This window comes from Emys orbicularis, chromosome 1 (genome assembly GCF_028017835.1).
Source record: "Emys orbicularis isolate rEmyOrb1 chromosome 1, rEmyOrb1.hap1, whole genome shotgun sequence".
Classification (NCBI taxonomy): domain Eukaryota; kingdom Metazoa; phylum Chordata; order Testudines; family Emydidae; genus Emys; species Emys orbicularis.
Genome location: NC_088683.1, coordinates 132,282,784 through 132,307,018, shown reverse-complemented (window position 1 = coordinate 132,307,018; position 24,235 = coordinate 132,282,784). Strand labels below are relative to the sequence as shown.

Here is a 24,235-nt window from a genome sequence, read left to right as displayed (position 1 = left end):
TCTGGAAGAGGACAACTCTTCTACATGATAAAATGCATGAAGTTAATTATCAACTTCACTGCTTAATTCATTCTATGTTTTCAAAAGGACAACTTTTTTTTAAACAGAATTTGAAACCTTTAGAGTTATTTTAGATTAAAGAAATAGGTAGAATTTGGTTCCAGAACAATCTGGCCTACATTCAATTGATATGCTATTCTTTATCACACAGTGACAGAGTATTTTGTGCTGTATAGGCATAAATGAATACAAAGCAGTTCCCTGCTCCGAGGATCTTACAATCTGCCTAAACGTGGTAGCCATTTTTAAAGGGAAATGGTCAATCTTTTTAGTCCCCAATGGCCCAAATTCTAAGGAAATCCAATGCAGCACTTCTGGATGATTTTTAAATGTTTTTATTAATACTATTTATTATTTGTACTACAGTAGTGTTTCTGGGTCCAAACCAAGTTCAGGGCCCCCTTGTGCTAGACAGTTGATGAGAGCTCTTGCCCCAAAGAGTTTACAATTTCAATATTATCATCTCCATTTCACAGATGGGAAACTGAAGCTAATAGAGATTAAGGCCCTGATTCAGCAGAACTCTTAAGTATGTGTTTAAATTTCAGCACCTGCTTCTGTCCCACTGAAGTAAATTAAAGTTGAACATGTGCTTAAGGGCTCTGCCTGAATCAGGGCCTGAATGAGAAGTCTATGTCAGAGCCAGGTAGGGTGACCAGATGTCCCAATTTTATAGGGACAGTCCCAATATTTGAGGTTTTGTCTTATATAGGTGCATATTACCCCCTCTACCCCCATCCTGATTTTTCATACTTGCTGTCTGGTCACCCTAAAGCCAGGAATTGAGCAATATCTCCTGAGTCCCAGTCTAGTGCACTGACCATCCCTCCTCTCATACATAAATCCTCAGAGATGCTATATGGGGTTATTTTAAATTGTGGGTGGTGGAGGGCAGAGGGGATAAATAGATTGACCATGTCCCTTTAAAAATGGTTACCGCCTATAGGCCCTGATCCCATTTATGACTCATGCAGACAGATCTCTGCACCTTCATGGAGCCCTGCTGAATGTCATTTGCAGGATAGGGACATTAGGCAGATTGTAAATTCCTTGGGCCAGAGACTTACTTCATATTCTTTTCTGCTTACAGAGCACAAAGCACAAGTTTGACTTAAAGTTTCTAGGCAGCACCAACGCAAACTGTAAGAAGCGAGGAAATAAGCAAAGTCATCCAATATCCCAGTCCAATCATCAGTTCCCCTCTCAGTTGAGCCTCAACTCCTTCCTTTCCACTGTCCACATCTTGATTTCTAGGGAAGTTATTTAGATGAAATAATAGTATAATTTGTAAAGGTCTTTTTTTTTTCTTTTTTTTGAGGGGAAAAAAAATCTTTCCATCTATGCAGATAGACACATAAAATGAAGGCAGCCCGCAGTTAAGGATAGAATGCTACAAAAAGTGGCACCAATAAAATTTTTAAAACTCTTTAAAAATGTCTAAAATAGCAGTTTTGTAAAATATGTGGCATAAACAAAATACCTAAGAGTGTGGTATGGTATAAAAGTTTTATTGGAACTCATTTGGAATGCCCTGTATAACTTTTTTCTGCCTGTGGTCCTCATGAATAATATGGTGATCCTTAACTCATGCCAATAAAATCTTTATATAACCACACATCATTGAATCTCAACAGATACAAAATCTGTCTTTTCTCCCTCTCTCCTGCAATCCTCCTAGGGAATCTTCATGAAGATCACATTTCTCCTTAAAGGAGAGAGAAATTTTGGGGCTTACACAGGTTGAGTGTACCCATTTAATATTCAGAAACAGGACTCTGGGCCACTGAGGACAGCATAAGGATGAAGAGCTATAAGATAAGCTGATAATAAGTTCTTCACCTCACTTGTAAATTAAGCCCAATTCACTATGTCTGGGATTTCAAAGAAGCCTAAGAGAGTTAGACCCTTAACTCCCAGTAACTTTCAATGGGATTTAGATGCCTAATTCCTGTAGACTCTTTTGAAAATCCTGGCCTACGACGTTAAAAACTTTTGCATGACCTAATGAACTCCTCTAAGAAAAGAAACTGCCTCAGACCTGCATCAGTAACCCAATGTGAACATCTCCTCCAACTCTCTCCCCGCCACCTGTAACAAAATACTTCTTCACCTGCCATTTGAGATAACAGTGAGGGACCCTGAATCAATGCTTGTCATTTTTTGATATCGTAGTTTTCATTACAACTCTGGGCAGCCTGATTGCTAGGAGACAGAACCAATATGAAATGTCAGCCTGAGATAAATGTTAACATTATAAAGCAGGGCCCTTGCATTTATGATTTTTAAGGTGGGATTCTCAGCGTTGACTTAACTCAGTTTCCAGTGAAGTCAGTGAGAGTGTTACCATTATCTCCAATGAGAGCAGAGTTAGCCAACAGTGAACTAAGGAAAATCCCTTAACTATTAAACAGTATGCAGGATTCCTATTGACTGGTTAAGTCAGCATCTTGGAACTATAAAACCTCAAGCTTATAAACTCCATCCTCCAGCCTATAAACTTTTTTAGTATAAACTTTAACATGAGCAGCTTCCCTTCGGTACCCTCTAGCCTCATGTATACTTCTGACAATACGAGTGCTGTTGGACTGGAACAAAATACACTTCTACTACAATCATACTTATTATATAACCAATGCCTGTAAATATAGAGCAGGTGCTCTCAGTTACACTCCACTGAAGAGTTATATCTGATTTACATTGTTGTAACTGAGGGAAGGATGTTCCCCCTTACTGTAGGATGACAAACCAACCACTAGTTTCAATGAGAGTTTTGCCTGAGTAAAGACTTTGGATTTAATCCAGCTCAGTTTGTGACTCTGATCTTGCAAATGATAGTGCACAGGCAGACTGCCCATGCGCTATGTACTTCACTGTGGCTGCATGTGAGTGCAGCAGTCCACATGCTATCAAGTGCGGAACAGGGGCCCAAGTGCACTGTCCCTCCAAGTTCCAATACAAGGTGCAACTCTGCAGTTGCCTGCTGCAATCCCGTGATGGAATAATTCACAAGCACAGTAGCCACAAAGTCACCCTGCTGTCAGTAGATGTGCATTCCTATTTGCTACACATGATTGTAAAACTACCCTCTCTGTTTATCTCCTAAGAAAATGACCAAGCTTGCCTCGTGAGACAAAGACTTGCAACCTGCCACTTTGCAAGAGAAATGTGAGATCACTAACAGATTGTGGATGCAGGTTACAGTAATCATAAGAGGAGACAGAATGAGTAAGAGCAGTTCACTCATGAAGACACTGAGGCAAATTTGATAATTTTCAGTTTTACGTTAGCTAAGGCTCCCATTAAGTGTCATTATTCCTCCTCATTAGTTTACCTTTCTCCATAAATCCAATTTAAATTGATACATTTATTTCTCATTTAGAATGTGTAGAGGCTTTGTTGTTTTGTTTTTAATTTTTATATGGCACCATTTCACTTGCAAGAATCACTTCTTTGATAGGGGTTTGGCTAACAGTTGGGATAAATATCCTTGTGTACTTGAGCGTGACTAGTTTGAGTGATCTGAACTGAATTCAGACATGAATGGGTTCGTTAAATTGCCTAGGAAGGTTGTGGAATCTCCATCATTGGATATTTTAAAGAGAAGGTTAGACAAACACCTGTCAGGGATAGTCTAGATAATACTCAGTCCTGCCATGAATGCAGGGGACTGGACTAGATGACCTCCTGAGGTCCCTTCCAGTCCTACGATTCTATGATTGAGGGAAAGGTTCTAATCACACCTTTCAGAAACCAAGTTGTCAACGGATGAGTGAAGATGGATTAGCCTTCAATTGGTGGGTGACATGTGTTGATTGCTGCTAGATGGACTTGAAGCGAGCTCAGAGAGAGAGAGAGAGACTATCATCTTGAAAGCCAGGAGATAATTCAAAATAGCTGGAATACCTGCTGTCTCTGGAAACATGGGTTTTGCTGGGCCAGATCAAGAAACATTTCCACTTGGCTAGATTCCACCAGGAAGTGTTATCCTTTCTGCTATTACTAAGAACAGCTTCAATTGCTTCTGAGCTCAGGTGCTCTACATCTGATATCCACCCAAATACCAAATTGAGATGAAGAGAGTCCAGGTTGGGATTTTTGAGCTTGTCATTCTTCTGGGTCAATAGATTTGGGAAGGATGGAATGCTAGTGGGTAGATGGGTTGACATCTGTAGAAGGCTTGGAAACCAGTACTGTTTGGGCCACTTGGGAGCAATTAGGATGATTAGGGCTCTGTCTCACCAGATCTTTTGCAGAACTGGAGGTATTAACAGGATGGGAGAAAAGGCATCTCTCACATGGCCATTCCAGGACAGCAGAAAAACACTGGGCTTGGAAATCTGTTCCTGAGCTCCCCTGGAACAGAACGTATCCCATTTCCTGTTTGTCTTGGATGTGAACAGTTCCCAAGTATGGGTTGCACATTGAGCAAAGATAGCATCCACCACTGTGTAGTGCAGCTTCCATTTGTGATCGGTGGCAAAATATCTGCTGAGGCTGTCTGCTAGTGAATTATGGGCACCCGGTAGGTACACTGCTGACAGGGTGATGTGGTTCTAGATATACCTTCACTGCTCCCTGCTTGTTTACATAAAAGACGGTTGTTAGGTTGTCTGATATTATCAGGACATGTCAGGATCATATGAGTGGTAAAAACGCTTTGCAGGCTTCTCTGACTTTTCTTAGCACCAGAAGATTTATATGCATTCTGTTTCCAGAAAGTATGCAAATGCCTTTGGGTGTGTGAACATCCATGCTGCTCCCCCTGACCCTATCAGGCAGGCATCTGAAACTACTGTTTTCTCCAGTGTCTGGGGAGAACTCCAACCTTCACATTCTTCTGCCACGTTAGCGAGGCTTTCACCTTGGGTGGAAAGCCACCCAAGTCACAGTCACCACTGTGTTCATGCTGTGTCTGCTCGGAATATATACCGTTCAGAGCCAAGCTTTCAGGCAATGGAGGTGGAGCCTGGCAAAAGGGGTCATCGAAGGATAGGATGCCATGTGCCCCAGCAGCATGAGGCACATACTGCCCATAATCTATTTTATCAGATTGCTCATGGGGTGGAATCTGACCACAGGGAAGTAAGCCCTTGCCCTGACCAAGGCCAGAGTTGCACCTACCTATGAATTCTATAGTTTAAGTTAGTCAGCTTGGATTCCCAAGGATGCTGGGAGATGAAGTGGTGATGAAGTCAAAGCCAGGACTTCCGGACACAACATATCATCAGAAGCCAGTCCTTTACAGACAGGAAGATGGTGGTGATGTTGCATCTGACCTGTGCTGCTACTATTGAAAACACTTTTGTAAAGACCCTGAATGCTGTTGCTATATTGAACGGAAGCACCCTGTATTGGTAGTGCTCAGATGCTACCATAAATCTGAAGAATCATCTGTGGGAATGGTGAATGTCCAAAAGAAAGTATGCATCTTTCATGTCGAGAGATGTGACCCACATGTCTTTGTCCAGAGATGGAATTCTAGATGCCAGTATGACTATGTGGAATTTCAGCTTGTGAAGAAACACGCTGAGTTGTCACAGGTTGAGAATGGGTCTCCAGCTCTCTTTTTTTCTTGGGAATCAGGAACTATTTCAAATAGAACTTGTTTCCTTGATATTGAGGTGGTATCTGCTCTACTGCACCATGGTGGAGGAGAGATTCTACCTCCTCAAGGCAGATCACTTCATGAGAGTGATCCCTGAAGGAAGACAGGAAAGTTTTTTTTTTTTTGAAGGGGTGAGAAACTTGCTGGTATAGCCTGAATGGATGATAGCACTCATTTGTCCGTTATCTCCCTCCAGTTGTGGGGAAAGTGTGCTAGACAGCTGCCAAAGTGGACATTGGAATTGGGTGGAGAGGGCATCAACATGGATTTGCAGTTCCCAAGCACCTCATTAAAAGTACCTTTTGGTTGGGGGAGAAGTTGGGTTGATGCAGCCGTATACCTAGGTTTTTGCACTCCCTGTTCTTTATGAGGCAACTTGTAAATTCATTGGTGGTAGAAGGGCTGTGGCAAGGGCATGGGCTTATACGGCTACTCGTGGTGTTTCCTCTTCTGGGCTGGTGTTTATATGTACCCAGAGAATGGAGGTTTGCCTGAGAGAGTCTTTTAACAAATGCACAGACTTATCTTTTTGCTTAAGAGTTTACTTTCATCATGGAGCAAATCCTCTACCATATTTTGAGTCTCTTTTGGGAATCTCATAGCGCATCACTGTGTCAGCAACATCAGGTATGGCTTGTAGTGAACTTCTGGCCACCAACTTGCCCTCATCAATAAGGACTTGAAATTGAGCCATGTGCTTTTGAGGGAGTTTCTCTTCAAAGTCTAGGAACTTTGAATAGTTCATAAAAATCATAGTTGGCCAGCAGCGCATGGTAGTTTGATATTTTAAATTGGAGGCTGGTTGATGTAACTACCTTCCTTCTTAGGAGTTCCAAATGCTTGGTCTCTTTATTTGCACGGGTAGTTCTTGCATGTTGCTGCCTCGATCTTTCAATGTCTACCTGAATGATCAGAGAGTTGAGGGTAGGGTGGGTAATCAGAAACTCTGCTCCCTTATTTGGGTCAAATTATCATTTTTTCTGCCTTCCTGGAGATAGGGGCACAAGTTGGTGGCATGTGCCATATGGCCCTTGCTGGTTCTAGTATGGCTTCATTCACCAGAAGCGCTATTCAACTGGATCCCGTCAGCTGTACAATGTGCAGGAGCTTATGTCATCTATCCTGAACCTCTTCCAGGGAGATCTGGAGCTCATCTGCCACTCTCCATAACAGATCCTGGAATTGTCTATGGTCATACAGAGGAAACAGTGAAGCTGGAGAGACCATCTCCTCAGGAGATGAGGAAGATAATCCCGATGGTACTGTTGGCATTGGCAGTTCTGACTTATCCTCTTCCTCCTCCAATGTAGTGGAGGCCAATGAACAGGGGAGTCCCACTGGCCCGGGTCTGACTGGCGTCTCATTGCATGCTCCATATGTTATTTTTGAAGCTGGAGTTCTTGTGCCTGTCGAGTTTGGCTGGGAAAGGAGCAGAAACTTACTGCACTTAGCAGAACTATGAGCTTCTCTGAGGCAATACAGGCAGCTATGATTGTCATCCTTCACCGAAAAGGGGACAAGAGAGACAGTTGTTAAATTCCAGTAACCTGGGCATAATCTAAATCCCATACAGAGGGGAAAGGGAAATTTCTGGGGGGATGGGGAGGGAATTCTAACTAACAGTTAACTATCGTGAATAAACTATACTAACGCTATCTACGGTAAAAACTTTAATAAACTTGGAAATATTTACAGGTTGAAGATAAAAAGCTCGGCTCTGGACACTGGAGATTCCATCTTAGGCCAGGCGGTGGTGTGACCCTGTCACCAGGCCAGAGCTTCTCCCCAGCTCCAAAGCATGCGATGCCACACCCAGTCTCAGTCAAGGAGGCTTATTTCTTTTACACCAGTTATCAAACAAACAGAAAACAGTCTTAACTTAGTCCTTGACCCCAGGCTTCAGGGCCAGCCCTCCCAGGGATCTCTGGCACTTCAGCTCCTGGCAGCTTCCCAGCCTCAGTCACTCTGCCCCCTTCCTGGAGCAGCATCCCCAGGGCTGCTTCCCTGAACCCCTAACCCTTTGCTCCAGGGATCCACCACAGAAGCTAGCTCTGTTCCAGTGTGGCTTTCCCTCCCTAGGGTGCAGCCTGTCTCAGGCCTTCCTCCTCCAGTTGCCTACTAGCAGCCCTTTATAGGCCCAGTTGTAGCCCAGCCCTCTTTAATTGGCTGGATCGGGCTCACCTGCTTTGGTGAGGGACTGGACTTAGTCTATCCACAGGGGAGCTGGACTTAGTCTATCCACAGGGACCAGCTACCCTGTGAGAGACCCTAAGAACCTTCCAGTGCCAACTGGCAGAGGACCTACTGTTCTGTAACTCCTATCAGGCCTAACACAGTGCTCTCATAGTATTTATCTAATAAGAGTGTGCTGTGAATTATCAAATGAAAGTTGGTGACACGGTGGTTCTTAATATCATTGTGTGATGTGTGTACAGATGGTGTTTAAAGAGTCATGTATGTATGCTGGAACTATATGTTTAAAATATGTTTGTCTCAGACAAAGGAATATTGATCTGCCCGTTTCTCTCATGTAAATTGAGCATGGTAATGCCAGAGACAATGAGCAGTTCATTTGCAGATGAGGTAAACATCAGTTATCAGGAAGCAAAGGAAACAGCATGGCAACTCAGGCAAAGATAATTAACTTTGGGGAACAGAAGGAGAAGCAAAAAGGCATCTTCTTATCCATCACTGAGGGCACAAAGAGGTCAGGCTCGTTGCATCTGTGAATGTTGGATCCCCAACCATGTGGGTTGGTGATGCTGAGAAGTAGCTGTAGGTGAGAAAACTGCTTTAGACAAAGCTTTGAGCCTGCTAAGGTTATATGTAGTCTCTTAGAAGTGTGTTATACTTATGTATTATTTGTAGCCATTTTCTGTTTCTATTATTTCTGATTAGTTATCACAAATCTCTGTTCTTTATTAATAAACCTATTCTTGTTTTATTATAAATTAATTTCAGTGCTGTTACAGTGAAGTGTGGTGTGCATCCTCAGCTGCATCAACAAGCTGGGGTGTATTCTCTCTCTGGAGATGACAGACTTTTATTTCTGAGGGTATCCAGTGACAGGGACTGACAGCTGCAAGGAGATGCTTCTGGACAGTTTTGGAGCTGAAGAACACCAAGGGTTTACCTACAAGGCAAAGTTAGGACTGGCAGAGTCCTAAGGAGTTTGTTTGGCAGGCTATAACAGACTGGGATTGCAGAGAGTTGTCGCACAGCATAGCACCAACAAATTCTTATTTTGCTAAGGCAGAAGGGTGATAGGGTGACTTACAGTTCTGGACTCCCCAAGAAAGCATCACAGGTGTCAGGAAGGAACTGGAGAGGAGGTTGGTCCACACCGCCCCCTATACCACCAGTACAGAGTTTAAGGAGAGCAAGGGTGCAAGCACAGACCAACAGACACTACGTACAAGATACTTCCAGTTTCAGGAACATGGAGCACATGCATACCCCACAGTGGAATACACATAGGGACCAGCACTTGAAGAGTTACATAATATCTAGGATTGCACAAGTTACTGTAGGCATATCATGGAGCTCCTGAGGGCTCTAGGGGTATGTCTACACTGCAAAAAGCCCACCCATGGCTGTAAGTCTCAGAGCTGGGGCCTAAAGACCCGGGCTTATGTTTCAGTGCTAAAAAGAGCAGTGTAGACATTCCGACTTGGGCTGCAGCTCAGGCTCGGACACTTGGTGAAGCGGGTAAGTCTCAGCGCCGGAGCTTCAACCCAAGTGGGAACATCTACACTGCTATTTTTAGCACCGTAGCGCAAGCCCCATCAGCCTAAATCTGTAGACTTGCTGCTGCGGGGGTTTTTTTTGTTTTTTTTTCAGGGTAGACTTACCCAATGACATGAATTCACCAGACGTTACTGTTTGGCCTTACAGTTACTAGCTTTCACTGTTATTAAAGAGAGACAGAGAATATAGAGAGAGGGGAAAAAACATGGTGGTAAATTAATTTCCAGATTTTGTGTGATGTGAATCCACAGTGACACAGTACATTCCAGAGTTTATTTCAGAGGTACGATCAAAGAAATCTTACTATTGTAGGCTGACTCCAAATTGCTGGGTAGGAAGAGGAGGTCTTGGTGGAGGAACCTTAGCTGAAGGTGGTGATCTCCCCTTCTGTTTATCCCGAAGATTTTCATCATGTCTGAAAACAACAAAAATCATTGACTTTGTATGTATCAAGAGTGAAACTACAGTACACATTGATTGCACGATCACTCCTATTTCTCACAATGCTGATCTTCTGTAAGACCTCAAATACCTCCAGTGATTTTTAATTTTAGTATTTGTGAGACCTTTGAAAGCATTGATGGGAGAATCATTAAGTAACACATGAAAGAGCTGTTTTGCTTCAATCAATAAAATATAGTAATAAACATGTCCAAGAGATAGGAACACTCTTATAATTTAAAAGCAACATTCAACCACAGTTGCTGCTCAGAAGCACAACCTCCCCATGCAATCCTTTTTACAAACGTAAAGCTGTACTATGCTTTTTGTTATTACATATTTATACAAAGGTATCCAAAAACCCCACACAGCAGTAACACTCATAATAAAAAGCTTCCAGTTATTTTCATTCAGCAGTGACATAAAATCACTTTCTGTCAGTACACAAAAGAGTAATAGGTGAGATTTTTCTTCTTCTCAATAAACAGCATTATGCACATATACAATAAGTAAATTGTATGCGCTACTCATAAGCAGTAATGACATATGGCAAGGTTTTGTTAATGAAGACACAGCGACTACAATTATATTAAGAAAATACTTTGCATCTGAGGCTAAGAGGATATTCCAAACCTGTAGAGAACTATACAATGTTCTCTTTTGTAAACATTCAACATCTTTACAGGATGTCTTTGCTGACAATGCAGTTTTCAGAGCCAAATCTAGCCAAGGACAAATAGCAGATTAGGCTTTTAATTGTTATAGAAATTAGATTAGATCTTATTTCAAAAACAAAGAATATTACACAACTCTCCATTTCAGAACATGTATCACAGGAGATGTTATTAACTTGCTACATACCGAATAACATCTTCAGGGATATTAAGCTGGTCATATTTGAGATGCTCTCTCAGGTCACTTAAATAGTTCAAATAGGTGATCTTTTTCCCAAACTTATGACTAAACAAAATAGTGGGGGGGAAATGACAAAATCAGCATAGGAGAAACATCAATGAAAGGTTTGTTTTCTATTACAGAATGTAAGTGCAAATGAAACTCAAAATTAAACTATAACTGAAGCAGCTGGAGACACAAGATGTATTTCATTTTCACATGATCAAACATACACAGTGCATTTCTGAGAGTCTGATTTGAATAAAAAAAAATAACTCACTTCCAGCTGAATGTTTTGCGATTTGCATAGATATGAAAAACATTAGTTTGAGAACTGCTGAATAACAGCTTTTGTATGGTGCTAGAAAACTTTTTGAAAAGGAATGTTGAACACTTTTAATGTAAACTTCTGGAAAGAATGCCACATTGCTGATAGAAAAACATGTATGTATCACTTTAATCTTGCTCTCTATTGAAAGAGAAAATAGCAGGACAGTAGATATTATCATCTAATAAATGGAAGGCTTAAATTTTCCAAGAATGACTATTGATTTTGGGCATCTCAACTTTTGGATGCTCAGCTGTAGACACCTTAAAAAGGCTTGATTTTCAAAGATGTGCTGTGAAAAATCAGGCCCCTTTAAGGAGTCATAAAATGGGACTCCCAAAATTGTGACATGAAATATTGCTAGTCTAAGTTGAAAATTTAGGTCTGTAAAGGCCCATTTACTGACTCGGGTGTTCCAAGAATGATTTAAAATACAACAACACACTCTGAAATAAACCTCTTTTTCTGTAAAACAAAATCTGTCTTGTAATAAAAATTAAAGCAAACCAACAGAAATGTGATATAAAACACACTCTTCTCTTTTCTATAAGTTACATAGACAGAGAACTGGGAGACCAATACTCTTGCAGTAACTGGCTCATTGCCGAGTCATCCAACATATATACACAAGCTCCCTCTACTGGAAGAAAGTATTAATTAAAAAAGTTAATACTGTAATTTAGAAAGTATTAATTAAAAGGAAGTGCTAGATTTTGCTAGCAGGGAAATAGTTTTGCAACATTAACAGATTTCAGCCTGAATGTGTACCATCTCATTTGGGCTTTTCAGCATGCTTTTTCCAATATGGTCTATGATTTTAACATTTTATGCAAGGCAATTATCTAACTGTAATATAGACTGCATTAAATGAAAAAGGAATGTCTTTGAGAACTCACTCTAGTAATACAATTTTACAAAATGGGTAATTTGCAGTTCACTCACAGGCAGTCAGGAATTTTTGTTCTGTAAAACTGCTGCATCATCATTGCTGAATGAGATCATATTGTGCTATTTTTACAGTTTCATGGCTTTTACTAGTTCATCCATGGAGAACAGCACCCTTTTCCCCTTGATATGTTTTTTTTTTGGGGGGGGGGGTATGCTTAGAATTATTAAATGCCCTCTTTTCCAGTCTCCCTTAGACTTTAGAAGAGATTAATCAGATTTTACTGTAGCTCAAAAAATTTCAAATAAATATTTGCAGCAGATAATATTCTTTCTAGCTTTTGCATTTTATGTAGACCAAATCTTCATCTACAGAATGTATAGATACTTTCAACTTTTTGTAACCTCATTCTTGGTTTCAGGGTTGTTGTTGTTTTAAATGTTGTTCACAAATTTTATTGTAAAAGAATATTACAAAATTATAATGGCAAAAATTCAAATAAATGATTTAGATCAAAAACAAATATTGAGATACACAATGATAAAAATAAAATCAATGCAAGGATAATGCATTATGCTGAAAATTTAACCATAACAGAGGCAGAAGAAGAAACTATATTAAACAAACCCTGGTCAAAATTTTCTGATATGAATGCTTATGCTATATTAATATTACACACATTTCAGTAGGCAGATGGATTTAAAACCATTGATCCAAGAACAATATTCATCTTATTACAGACATACTATCAAACTCAGAAGGGAGTGAGTACTTGGAACAAATAACGGTCCCAAAAACTAGGAGGCCATTACCTTAAATGGATACCCACTGATGTTAGCCCACTGTAGCTCCATTAACCACCCCTCCAACCCCCATGCATTTGAAAGATTCCGGCTTCTGGCAGGAATAATTTGCAAAGGCTTGGCGGTTCAGGGAAAGTTTTGTATGGATATATTTGTGAAGGTGATTTTGTCCTTCCAAGGTGTTTGTATTACTCCCTATGTCCTAGATTCATCAAAGCATTTAGGTACATGTTTAATTTTAAGCACACGAGTAATCCCGTCTCCATTCATCAAAGCACGTGAGCACATACTTAAAGGTACAGGTAATTTATTAGTTATTATTTGTATTGTGATAGTGCCTGGGAGCCTCAATGAGGGATCACAGGACCCCATCTTGTTAGCAGCTGTACAAACACAAAGACAGCTCCTACCCCAAAGAGCTTACAATCTAGCCATGTGCTTCAGTCACAGTTACTTCAATGCATGTTTAAGTGCTTTGATGAATAAGCATGGACGTAAGCATGTCCTTAAAGTGAAGCACATGCTGAAGTGCTTTGCTGAATCAAGACCTCAGCATCTTCATGGAAAAGGGGGAAAAAATCCCAAACTATTTTTACATACCACTCTGATTCCCTCTTAAAATATATTACATTAAGCCACACTTTAAATATTGTCTGGTATCTTACTTGAGCAGTGTATTTTTAAAAATACTTATTAAAAGACAAACTGCCCCCTAACTTATATCGGAAACTCTCAATGAAATCACCTATACCTTATGAGAGGTTTAAAAATGTTCCACAGAATTTTTATGAAGTTGGTTGGATGTACAACATAGAGTGCTTTAAGATTTTTCTTATACCTGTGAAAAGAAAATTAAATTGTTAGAAGACATTTAATATCATATGCTGTAGCATAAAGTAGCTGCAATTGAATGAAAAGGTTTTATTACTGGAACATTAAATATATTCCTTTCAAGTACACTAAAAAAAAAAAAAAATCTAATTCAGAGGAAATTGAGTGTAAAATGAAAAAAGGAGCTGGTCAGTCCTGATGGCAAAAAAGTAGGCCAAGATTACACTACTACATTGCTAAGCAATGTCTGGGTTGTTTTGTGGATTTAATAATGGTGGTGGTGGGGAGCATCATTTAAATGATAAAAAGAGCTTCTTGAAAGTTCCAGTGAAAGAAATAAGTATTTTACTTCATTTTCCATTCTTTTCTATCATTGAGTTTCATACTGAGGAAAATTTTTATTCTTTCAGAATTAAAACCTACATCCATTCATTTATTTCTTTTGCTCTGTTTGCTTTGGTTTGTTAGTAATTACTGAAGATATTTGGGGCAGATCACCAGCTACTGTAAACTGATATCGTTCATCGGAAGCCAATGGCACTATGCAGATTTACATCAGCTGAGTCCCGGCTCCAGTGTGTTTAAAACAAAATCTCTCTTTCCCCCATAATCCTGATTGATCCTGCAGTGACGTATTTGATGTCATAAATAAAGGATCATAGTAGGGCTAAGCAGGAAGGGAAACTAGGCTGCATGAAGGAATAAGATCTTATATCAAAGGAGATACAGAAAATGAAAGGCCAAGTACATTGGTTTGTATATAAATTGCTGCTTTTCTCTTTTAAGTTTTCCCCAATAGGGAAGGTCCCTCTTGAATGCTGACCATTAAAGGATCATCAGTAACATATTCCACTGATCAAGAATTGCTAAAGCCACCTTTGCACAACAGCTTATATATTTAGAGGTGGGTAGGAGGAACCAAGCACTTAAAGCAGTTTCTTCTTTTTTATTTTAATTGCACCCAAGTGGTTTTGAGTGGGGGGGAAAAAAAAACAGTATTGTTTTTATAAAGCCAGCATCAAACAAAGTTTGGAACTGTGCACCTGGGAACACTTTGAATAATAAAAAGTAGTTGTTTTATTGAGTAGAAGTTCATATTTTGAGTCTATTTTATACCTGGAGGTAACAGGTGGACCCATTTCTTTTGTGAAAAGCTACATATTTATATTCTTCTTCTTCTTCACCTATGTAGCACAATTACATCCCTCAAAGACTTCTTTGACCTGTGTTGTAAATAACTTATCTGAAATTCTTCCTTTGAAACCCATCTATGTTGACTATTTTTATTTGTTACACTCGCCAATTGGGGGAGAGAGGAGTACAGGGGACAAAATTTAGTGCAAAAAGTACACAGGGTATTTGTTTAGTTTTTCCTTTAGATAGCACAACTGAACATGAATATTGGGCTGTGAATATTGCTGTGAGCTTCCCAATATCAATGTGCTAAGAATTCCAACTGTGATTCAAATAAGGGGTGTAAGGTTGCCTGCTTTTGCCCAATTACCCACTCTCATCTGGTTCCCTTTCGTTCTCTAGGTTTCTGGCTGGTGAGGAGGATGGAGAGAATGGGTTTGGGCAGAAATGAAGGCCACACTGTGTGAATAAGATGCGCACACTTCAGAAGCCCCTCTGTTGCTTCTCCCCCATATGGTGACTGTGAATTTGGCATGGCTTTGTGTAAAGAGAGTGTGTGACAGGACAGGCTTACAATTTCATATGGTCATTCCTTTACAGGAAGGGACCCCAGCACAGCAAAGATTACTGTTATATTATGTTCACTATGTATCAACACCCAATCTACCACCCTTTTGAATTTCATACACTAAAAACTGAAACATTAAATACCCACCACACAAAAAGTAAAAATAAGTCCCTCTTCAGTCTCAAAACCAATGACTATCTTGCACTCACCATTCTGAGAAATCTACCAGCAAAAGCAAACTCCCTCAGTCTGCCACTGAGCTGAGAGTGATATGTGACAACAGCAGTTGGACGTTTCAGATGACAACATCGCTCTCCATATTTGATGGCTGCTAGGCAAAATTTTACTTTTTGTGTGGTGGGTATTTAATGTTTCAGTTTTTAGTGTATGAAATTCAAAAGGGTGGTAGATTGGGTGTTGATCTTAGCCTCTTGAATATGCAAAATTGGGCTGTGACTCTCATGAGAACAGGATCTGCCATGAGATGTCTGGTAATTTTTCTCCCTCTGGTCAGGTTACAAATACACCTCTACCCCGATATAACGCTGTCCTCGGGAGCCAAAAAAATCTTACCGCGTTATAGGTGAAACTGCGTTATATCGAACTTGCTTTGATCCACCAGAGTGCACAGCCCCCCTCCCCCGGAGCACTGCTTTACCACGTTATATACGAATTCATGTTATATCGGGGTAGAGGTGTACCACCAGAATAGTCTTTCTTGTGGTTATTTTGGTAGATCTGTTTCTAATCCCTTCCACAATCAGAAAGCTCAGAGGCGTGTGAAAAATGTAAAACAATAGTGCTACTTCTGATAGTGGGAGTAAGGGGAAAAGGGTGGTGTTTGCGTGTGTGTTTATTTTCTCTCACTTTGCCCTCTAGTTGTTTGCCCAGAGCAGAGAGATTGTAAAAGATGAACTGCTGCCAGTTGGGTCACTTTTAGCTCCACTGCTAGAAGCCTGTGTTTTTGGAACAGACACATCAGGGGTTCTGTCCTGGCTCCCAGGTCTGCAATGCCATTTATCTAGCAATTGTGGACTACATAGTAAAACATAAAGCGAAGGAACTACGGCCTTTGTTATGAAGGAGATCAGAACAGATTATCATCATGGTCCCTTCTGACCTTAAAATCTATGTAGTGAAATGCATTCTGGGCCAGAATTTCAGAAACTAGCCTCCATTTTTCCTACCTCCAGTTTAGTCCTGGAACTATTTAAGGTATGAGCTGCTATATCACAACTGTGAGATAATCACAAATAACCAATGTCGAAGTGTTGCAAACATCTTTTTAAATATGCCACAGAATGGCTGGGCCTCCTTATTATGGGTCTGCAGGATTTTTACACCCTGGATAATGTTTCCAATACCTAGAATGTTCACTGTTAATCATTTCTGCATGGTTAGGATGACCATATTTCCCTATGCTGAATACGGGACACCTGGTAAAATTACTCGTATTCAAGCAAGTTCAATGGCAATCAATCAGAACTATGCAGTACAAATGTTCAAATTAACATCACTTTGAGTGAGTCCCTGTTAAAAAGAAATACTGTGTAGCTGGATTCTATTATTTACTTCATATCTTTAAGGCTTTAGGGTTCACATGGAGAGGGGTGACACACACATCCCCGTACCCCCCACAGACACACATGAGGAGAGGTGACACACACACAGTCCTGTATACCTCTCTCACGGGGGGGGGGGGGGGGGTGACCAACCAACCCGACCCTCCCTGCCTGGCACTCTCTGCCCTCCATGCCTGGCTGGGCCCCCGGGACAAACCCGCCTCTCCTGGTACCTGGTGCCACATCTTCCCGAGACAACACGTGCGGGGGTGGGGGTAACGCAGGGTCACATGCCCCCCAGATTTCTGCCAGGGTTCACATCAGAATGTGGCTAGCAACAGCCTGTTGGCACTGTGTGGCAGGGAAGGGACAGAAGCTGCTTCCAGCCGCAGGGGAGGTGTGGGGGGAAGGTATGACCTGGCCCGTTTCTTTGCAGAACTCATCTCTTCTTCTTCCCCTACCCACCGCCGCGGGGCTGGAAGCAGCTTGTCCCTCCCTGCCTGCACAGTGTCAAAAGGCAGCTAACATCTCCAGGCTGCTGCTGGCCATAGACATAACCCAACCACCTCCTGTCCCCTGGCTACCGCGCAGGCAGGAAGGGGTTCAGCCCTAAGGATGCATTGTGCACCAGGGCCCAGGGAACCTGACTGCAGGGGCTTCAGTGAACCCAGTCCGAGAGGTGGCTCAAGAGGGGAGGGTGCCTAGAGGACAAAGCAGCCCCGTGCTCCCTGGGGGCAGGACCAAGGGGGTGGTGAAGATGGTGCTAAGCCCCTGCCCAGGAGGTTGCTGTGGAGTCTGCAGGTTCAGAGCGTGAACAGGCTGGAAATCCCTTCCCCCCCAACACCAGAGCTTAGTTGAGGGGTGGAGAGGCTTCCCCGTGCCAGCACCATGCGGAGGTTTGGTACAAGCAGGGCTTGGCTCTTCCTGGCCAGCGCCCCGTGCCAGAAGTTCTTGGGCTTTCCCATGGCATTGGCCCAGCCAGAGGCAGTGGGGAAGGAAGGAACCATAGTCTTAACTAGGCTGATGTGAGCTGAGTGCTCTGACCAGGGGCTGGGTCTCTGCCCAGCACTGGGAGCGGGACATGCCCCATAGGCGGGAGGGGGGGGAGATATGGAGGAACAGCGGGGCTGGGGAGCGGGGGGGATGAAGGGGCAAGGCCTGGAGAGGACAGCGAGGGGGCCCGCACCAGCCACTGCAGCATACAGCCAGCACCAGCCAGAAACGGGACGGGGGGCAGTGCCCTGCTGGCTGAGAGCCGGCATGCAGCAGGGGCTGTGCTGACAGACCAGCATGGGGACCGGCCAGCCCTGCACTCATCTTCATCATCGGCCACTGGACCCCCCCACTCACCGCTGATGGGCAGGTGGCTGGCGAACAGGGATCTGGACAGCACCAGAACCCACCATTACTGATGGCAGGGGGAGACAGAAAATATGGGACAATTTGCCTATTTTTAAGAAAAAGTCGGGACACTTTTCCAGGAGGACTTAAATACTGGACTGTCCCTTTAAAAATGGGACATCTGGTCACCCTATGCATGGTAGAAATTTCTAATCTAATCTACAGTAATGGACATTAATTCTTTGATCTCAATAGCAAAGAAAGACCAAAAGGTAGACCTCTAGCTTGTTGGGTCTTCATGAAGAATATGCCTCCTTCTTGGAAGTTAAGCAGGATGCAATAGTTGGATCCTACCCACAGAAAGGGCAGACAGAATATTTGGAGAACATACTTCCTGTCAAATTCTTTGTAGGCACTTTGCAGCCAGTTCAGAGAGGGTTTATTCCGACTGTTCAGGCCATAGTGAAAGTAGACAAGGGTGTAATCATTCTCCACATACTGGTCGAGTGTATACCTCAAGTATCTGAGAAGAGAGGCAATATTTTAGTATTAAAAAGTGATATCTAATGTATTTTTATGGATTTATACACTGAAAAGTGTCCAAAGGACCAAAATCACTATTTTTGCCCAGCATGCCAAAGTTTGTAAATTCATGTTCATGATCAATATTAATACACTCATTCATTATGTATCATGATGCCAGTGATTTCATGTTCAAGGGGAAAATGTTTCACATTAAAAGAACGTGTCTAGTCAAGAGTTACAAAGATTGCAGTGCTGACAGGCAATCAAATGATGAAAAACCTGGGCACGCTTTCTGAAAATAATGAAGAAGCCATACAATAATTGAGTGGGGCTCTCCTGCTTTGTGTTCTCATCTTTCTGAATTCCTATTTTCTGAATAAATATTGGCATTAACACTTGTCAAGAAATGGTGAAAAGTGAAATTTTGTGAATTTTTTTTTGTCAATTTCAAATGTTTTGAAAAATTGTAACCAGCTCTAATTACTGTGCCTGGCATCAGATACTTCCTTCTTCCTTAAATTAGTCTGGCTTTCTATTGTAGGGATTTCATTATCAGATCCCTATGTGTTAAGATAATTTAAGGAAATGCACTTAAGTAATCCCATCTTGAAATAATATTGCGTGTTTTTATAAGCAGGTTTCTTTGTATTGATTCTTTTATGGTATAGTTTAAGGTACTTTTCTTTTTCCTTTGTTGTACAATTGAGAATAGGACAAGGCGTTTTTTTCCCCACAGCTGAATTATTCAAATAAGGCAACAATGCCACTTGAGTAGTACCATCTCAACTCACCTCTCTCTGAACCAGATTTTAATTTACCCGTGTTATTACATTATCAATTCTTGCTTATTATTCTGTGGCATAGTCTTAACAACTTTTCTTAATTGCATGTAGGCACTTTTCATTTAATAAAATGTGGTTCCACGTGGCACTTGTTAGGCTGGTGGGAGTCTGCACGTTCTGAACTCACTGTGACTGTTACTTATGCCAGGGATCAGCAACCTTTGGCACGCAGTCCGCCATGGTAAGCCCCCTGGTGGACCAGGCCGGTTTGTTTATTTGCCCGCGCCGCTTCCCGCAGCCCCTATTGGCCTGCAGTGGTGAACCGCGGACAGTGGGAGCCGCCATCGGCCGAACCTGCGGATGCGGCAAGTAAACAAACCGGCCCGGCCCGCCAGTGTGTTTACCCTGGCGGGCCACGTGCCAAAGGTTGCCGATCCCTGACCTATGCAACTGCATTTAACTTTATTGTTCTCTTCTCCTCCCATCTTCTACTCCCTTGTTTATTGCTTATTTTCCATTCCTTATTGTAAACGTCTTAGACTGTGAACTATCTGGGACAAGGACTGTCTTTGCGTTACTTGTTTGTACAGGGGTCTTGATCCCTGACTAGGGCTTTTGAATGGCAATCATGACAATAATCATTCAGAAGGCAGTACAAAAAATGGAAGTTTCTGGAAATAAAGGTACAGTATCCCCAAACATACCCTTGTGCCCAGGCAATCTATTGAGCCTCCTTGCCTTATATAATTCCCTGGCGTACTATAGCTAAAATGCAGTACTTCTGAGAATAATGGAGCAGAGTTTCAGCAAGTGCAAATTACTACAGCTCATGGATCTATGACAATTTATGTCAGCTGAGCCCTGCCCCCTGTTTCTACACAGCCTGTCATAACTATAAAAGGAAGGGTAACAGCTCTCTGTGTACAGTACTAAAATCCCTCCTGGTCAGAGACTCCAAAATCCTTTTACCTGTAAAGGGTTAAGAAGGTCGGGTAACCTGGCTGACACCTGACCCAGAGGACCAATGAGGGGACAAGATACTTTCAAATCTTGGGGGGGGAAAGGCTTTTGTGTGTGTCCTTTGTTTAAGGTGTTGTTCGCTCTTGGGACTGAGAGGGACCAGACATCAATCCAGGTTCTCCCCATCTTTCTAAACAAGTCTCTCTTATTTCAAAATTGTAAGTAAAAGCCAGGCAAGGCGTCTTAGATTTACTTTGTTTTTCTCAACTTGTAAATGTACCTTTTACCAGAGTGCTTATCTTGTTTGCTATACTTTGAACCTAAGACAGAGGGGATTCCTCTGAGCTCTTTAAGTTTGATTACCCTGTAAAGTTATTTTCCATACTGATTTTGCAGAGATGATTTTTACCTTTTGCTTTAATTAAAAGCCTTCTTTTTAAGAACCTGATTGATTTCTCCTTGTTTTAAGATCCAAAGGGGGTTTGGATCTGTATTCACCAGGAGTTGGTGAAAGGAAGGAGGGGGGAAGGGTCAATTTCTCCTTGTTTAAGATCCAAGCAGTTTGGATCTGTATTCACCAGGGAATTGGTGAAAGGTTTCTCAAGGCTTCCCAGGGAGGGAATTCTTAAGATGGTGGCAGCGGACCAGAGCTAAGCTGGTAGATAAGCTTAGAAGTTTTCATGCAGGCCCCTACATTTGTACCCTAAAGTTCAAAGTAGGGATACAGCCTTGACACAGCCAATTGCCATTTCCAAACCTGCAATACTATCCATAGAAGCATTACTTACTAGGTCAGTATTTCCAAGAATGACAGTGAAAACGCTGCCACACCAAATCCATTCCAACATGGTTTCAATTGCAAAATATCTGCCATGCTGGCCCCAGTCTGAACAGTTTTTCCTCAAACCTTGCTTGGTCTGATCCTAGAAAGGAAAGATGGTCCAGTGCTGGCTTGGGACTCAGAAGACCTGGGTTCAATTCCCTGCTCTACCATAAACTTCCTATTTGACCTTGGGCAAATCATGTAGCTGCTCTGTGCCTCAGCTTCCCATCTGTAACACTGGGATAATAGATAGATCCTGGTCTAATGCCAAACTAGGTCCTCCAGATTGCAGCATTTTATCTCTGTTACCGTGCTACAACCAACCTTTAAAAAGGATGTTGTGAAAAGGAATATTCATTTACAACAGCTTGAACCAAGAAAAACCAACACCATTATAAGATGAGATAATGAAATACTAAGCTTAATTAAATACTTAGCTCATTAAATGTTAGTAATTAATGTGAATCATCTAAAGATCAAAAGCAAAAAGCATTGTAGTATAAACAATGAAACAGCATTCCTACTAAATGTTTTTTGAGAAGCAAAAACGAAATAAAAACAGCTTTTGCTGTTCCTGCAGCTGGTTAAATACCATGAAAAGTATTTGGCAAATATAATATTCAATAAATATTAATTATCAAATAATAAGTTTGAAAAGTACTAAAAATATTTTAATTTTCTATTTGTTTGTCTCTCAAAATAAGTTACATCAGAAAAATCCATTAAGAGTTGATTAATAACATAACTACAATACACAAAAAAACCTGCTGTTTCTGATTAAGTTGCTGGGGCTTGGTTTCCAAGATAGTTTCTCCCCTGATTCAGAGGCTTAGTATTCAGGCTAGCACGTGTTAGACACTTTTTTCATACTCGACCAAAAATAGCCCATTTACCTACAAATGAACTCATGAGACACCCCATTTAAAATTTTAAGCAGTGTAAACTGGAGAGAGAGAGAAGGTGAAATGAGAGAAACTTACTCTAGTAGTCTGCTGTGATTGAGCTGATGGGAAGGGGGCATACGACAGCAACTGAAAGTAATCACCCTCCTCCCAGAATTGTCATCACCTGGTAAACAAACACAGTCAGTAAAGACATTTATATAGCTCATTTCATATGCAGAAGGATATTGAAACGAGATACGGATATGAAGCAAAACCTTGGATCTGCACACCTACAAATTCTGAAAAAGACCTGAACTTTGTAAGTCCCATCTCCACTCCAGACATATTGCAGAACTTTGCCATCAATTGACAAATTATACACAAGAATTCCTTTACTCACCACTGGATTGAGTTGAAGAAGTTGTTCAGCAGTGTACATAGGACACTGGGGACAGAAGCAAAGAATGCCATATTCAAATGGAGGTGAGAGCATTGAGTTCCTTTCCGGAGGCACTCAACCCCTTGCAGAATTAAGTCCAGGAAGATTAAGGGCCTGCTTTTCAGACTGGCCTTAACTTGGCTTCCCTTTCCCCATCCACATGGAGGCAAGACTGTTTAAACATGTTATGCCTATCTTTTGCCATTTATAATGGCTGTAACTTTTATATTTGTACTACTAAGGGAAAGGATAACTAATAGGCCATTCAGTTGCTACCCGCGGACTTGGGAGTCCTCGGTTCAATTTCCTCCTTTACCATAGATTTCCTATGTGACCATGGGTAAGTCACTTTGGGTATGTTCACACTAAATAGTAAACCTGAGTCTGTGGAACCCACGCCTGCAGACTGGTGTTTCCAAGTTTGTGCTTGAGTGTCCACACTGCAGGATAAACCCAGGCCTCCCAACTGTACTGATGTGTCCAAACTCCACTGTGCAGACTCGAATCAGACCTTCTGCTTCTGGAAGTGTATCCCAGAGTTCCTTGCCAGCTGCACCTGCTCTAGGGCTTGGTTTGTAGTCAGGGGCGGCTCTAGGCACCAGCAAAGCAAGCACGTGCTTGGGGCAGCCCATTTGCAGGGGTGACAGGGATCCAGCATGGGAGCTGAGAACCAACAGGGGGCCCTGGGAGCTGTAGTTCCTTGGTTAGCTCCCTGCCTATAGAGCCAACCCTGGAGCAGGGAAATAACTACATTTCCCAGCATTCCCTTGGCCACTACCAACAGGAAAGAGGGGGAGGGAGCGAGGTAGCTGAGACCTCATGCTGCAGCCTGCTATGAATGGAGAGCTGCACTGGGAAGGGCAGGGATACCATATTTTAACATTCAAAAAATAGGACACTCCACAGGGAGGGAGGGTAGCCCCACCCTGCCACCATCCACCCCCTCCGACTGCCCCCCACAGAAACCCCAACCCATCCAACCCCCCTGCTCCCTGTCCCCTGATCACCCCATCACCCCTGCCCCTAACTGCCCCCCAGGACCCCACCTCCTATCTAAGCCTCCCTGGTCCTTGTCCCGAACTGCCCCCTCCTGAGACCCCCCAACTTCCCCCCTAGGACCCCACCCCCTACCTGTCCCCTGACAAATCCCCGGGACTCCCATGCCTATCCAACTGCTGCCTGTCCCCTGACTGCCCCCCCAACCCCTGACCCATCTAACCCCCCCTTCTCCCTGCCCCTGACTGCCCCCCCGAACCTCCGCCCCATCCAACCTCCCAGCCCCCTTACCGTGCCACTCAGACCAGCGTGTCTGGCTCCACGCAGCGCCAAACACACTGCTGCATACATGCTGCTGTGCTCCCCCGCAGAGCCACAGCCCCCTCTCCCCGCCCAGCACCTGCCTTCCAGATTTGAACACCTCAAAATTCAGGAGTGCTCAAGCTCAGTTTGGGCAGCTGTTACTTCATTTCTCCCAAATCAAATATACTGATCCACACTAACTTGCTGTAGAAAAAGTAGGGTAAAATTGAGCAAGAAATGCTTCCCAGTGGTTATTAGGACTGGAATTGCTATTTTCAACAGCCATTGCCTTTTTGTTTGTTTGGTTGTTTGTTTGTTTAAAA

The 24,235-nt window shown here is 42.3% G+C and overlaps 1 protein-coding gene across 2 annotated transcripts in view; it reads right to left on the bottom strand.

Moving 5' to 3' along the window:
- Positions 1-24,235, bottom strand: part of ARHGAP8 (Rho GTPase activating protein 8) — a 349,789-nt gene that overhangs the window by 33,114 nt on the left and 292,440 nt on the right. For both annotated transcript variants that reach the window (XM_065403237.1, XM_065403264.1), the window contains 5 exons: positions 22,271-22,358; positions 18,592-18,723; positions 13,516-13,602; positions 10,715-10,813; positions 9,717-9,827 (listed from right to left, as the gene is read on the bottom strand). In XM_065403237.1, coding sequence (XP_065259309.1) covers positions 9,717-9,827; positions 10,715-10,813; positions 13,516-13,602; positions 18,592-18,723; positions 22,271-22,358 — 517 coding nt within the window. The remainder of the gene's footprint in view (positions 1-9,716; positions 9,828-10,714; positions 10,814-13,515; positions 13,603-18,591; positions 18,724-22,270; positions 22,359-24,235) is intronic.